General features: G+C 36.8%; 1 protein-coding gene across 1 annotated transcript in view; it reads left to right on the top strand.

Annotated features, from left to right (window-relative positions):
- Positions 1 to 636, top strand: part of RABGEF1 (RAB guanine nucleotide exchange factor (GEF) 1) — an 18,302-nt gene extending 17,666 nt beyond the window's left edge. Inside the window, exon 4 of the mRNA XM_011992904.1 lies at positions 2 to 636. Coding sequence (XP_011848294.1) covers positions 2 to 277 — 276 coding nt within the window. The 3' untranslated portion in view covers positions 278 to 636. The remainder of the gene's footprint in view (position 1) is intronic.
- Positions 637 to 1,216: the final 580 nt, after the last annotated feature.

Genomic DNA, 1,216 nt, shown 5'->3' with positions numbered 1-1,216 from the left:
TCCTGATGCTTGCTTAGGCGTCAAGCAAATGTATAAGAACTTGGATCTCCTGTCTCAGTTGAATGAACGACAAGAAAGGATCATGAATGAAGCCAAGAAACTGGAAAAAGACCTCATAGATTGGACAGATGGAATTACAAGAGAAGTTCAAGACATTGTTGAGAAATACCCGCTGGAAATTAAGCCTCCAAATCAACCGTTAGCAGCTATTGACTCTGAAAACATTGAAAATGATAAACTTCCTCCACCACTGCAACCTCAAGTTTATGCAGGATGATCACAGTTTACATGGAGAGTATTTATTTGAGCCTAAATTGTAGGTAGCCCTTACTACACTCAACTGATTGGGATCTAGAATGTAACTAAATTGCTTATAAATGTCAGAGCATTTTTAAAGGTACAGTATATGGGGATTGTTTTGTTTTGTTTTTCCTAGCAGGGGAAGCTTAGTTAATAATAAAATACTATTTATTTGAGTTACTGATACAGATTCATTTAAGGCTTGTGTGCAAATTTTGTCTCAATCTTTTTTCCCTCCATGATTTTCCTATGTGCTTCCTCTGGCATTCACTGTGGTTTGGTAAATAATTGCCTTTTAAAGGACAAAACAAATGAATGCTACAAAGTGTATGTCCACAGTTCGAAATAATTTTATAATTGTAAAGATAGAAATTATATTGATAAGTAAATATGTAAAATTGTAAATATGTAAAAAAAAGAATGGTGTCTGCTGTGCATGGCATTTTATATGTTAATTTTTTAGTTTAAAATGAAGTATATTGAATGTTTGCCTTTAGCACCATTTTATTTGGTTTATCCTACTAAAATGACTCGAGAAGTGTTTAGACAAACTCCCCTTAAGATGTGCACTCCATCTTTAAGAAAGTATTAGCCCTAACTTTGAGGTTCTTTATAGTCAGAGACTATGACACCACTAAGGTTCAGAATAAATTTTAGGCCACATAAAATTGCTGTTTAATGTAGTCAATGGAAGACTTTAAACCATGCTTCTAGCTTATTTTTCCCTCATTCATTCAGCAAATCTCTGTTGGGTTCTTCAGTGAGAAGGAGCAGGCACTGGGCCTGGAATGGAAGGCGGGAATGAACTGGCCTCCCATGGTGAGAGGTGACAGGGTCCCTCAGCTGTGAGATGCAGGGGGCGCCTTGCAGCCTCCATAATGTACATTTGACTCTCCAACAGTCCAGACACATTTTC

Source organism: Mandrillus leucophaeus, unplaced genomic scaffold (assembly GCF_000951045.1).
Source record: "Mandrillus leucophaeus isolate KB7577 unplaced genomic scaffold, Mleu.le_1.0 Scaffold42, whole genome shotgun sequence".
Classification (NCBI taxonomy): Eukaryota; Metazoa; Chordata; class Mammalia; order Primates; family Cercopithecidae; genus Mandrillus; species Mandrillus leucophaeus.
This window is presented reverse-complemented; position numbering and strand designations above follow the sequence as displayed.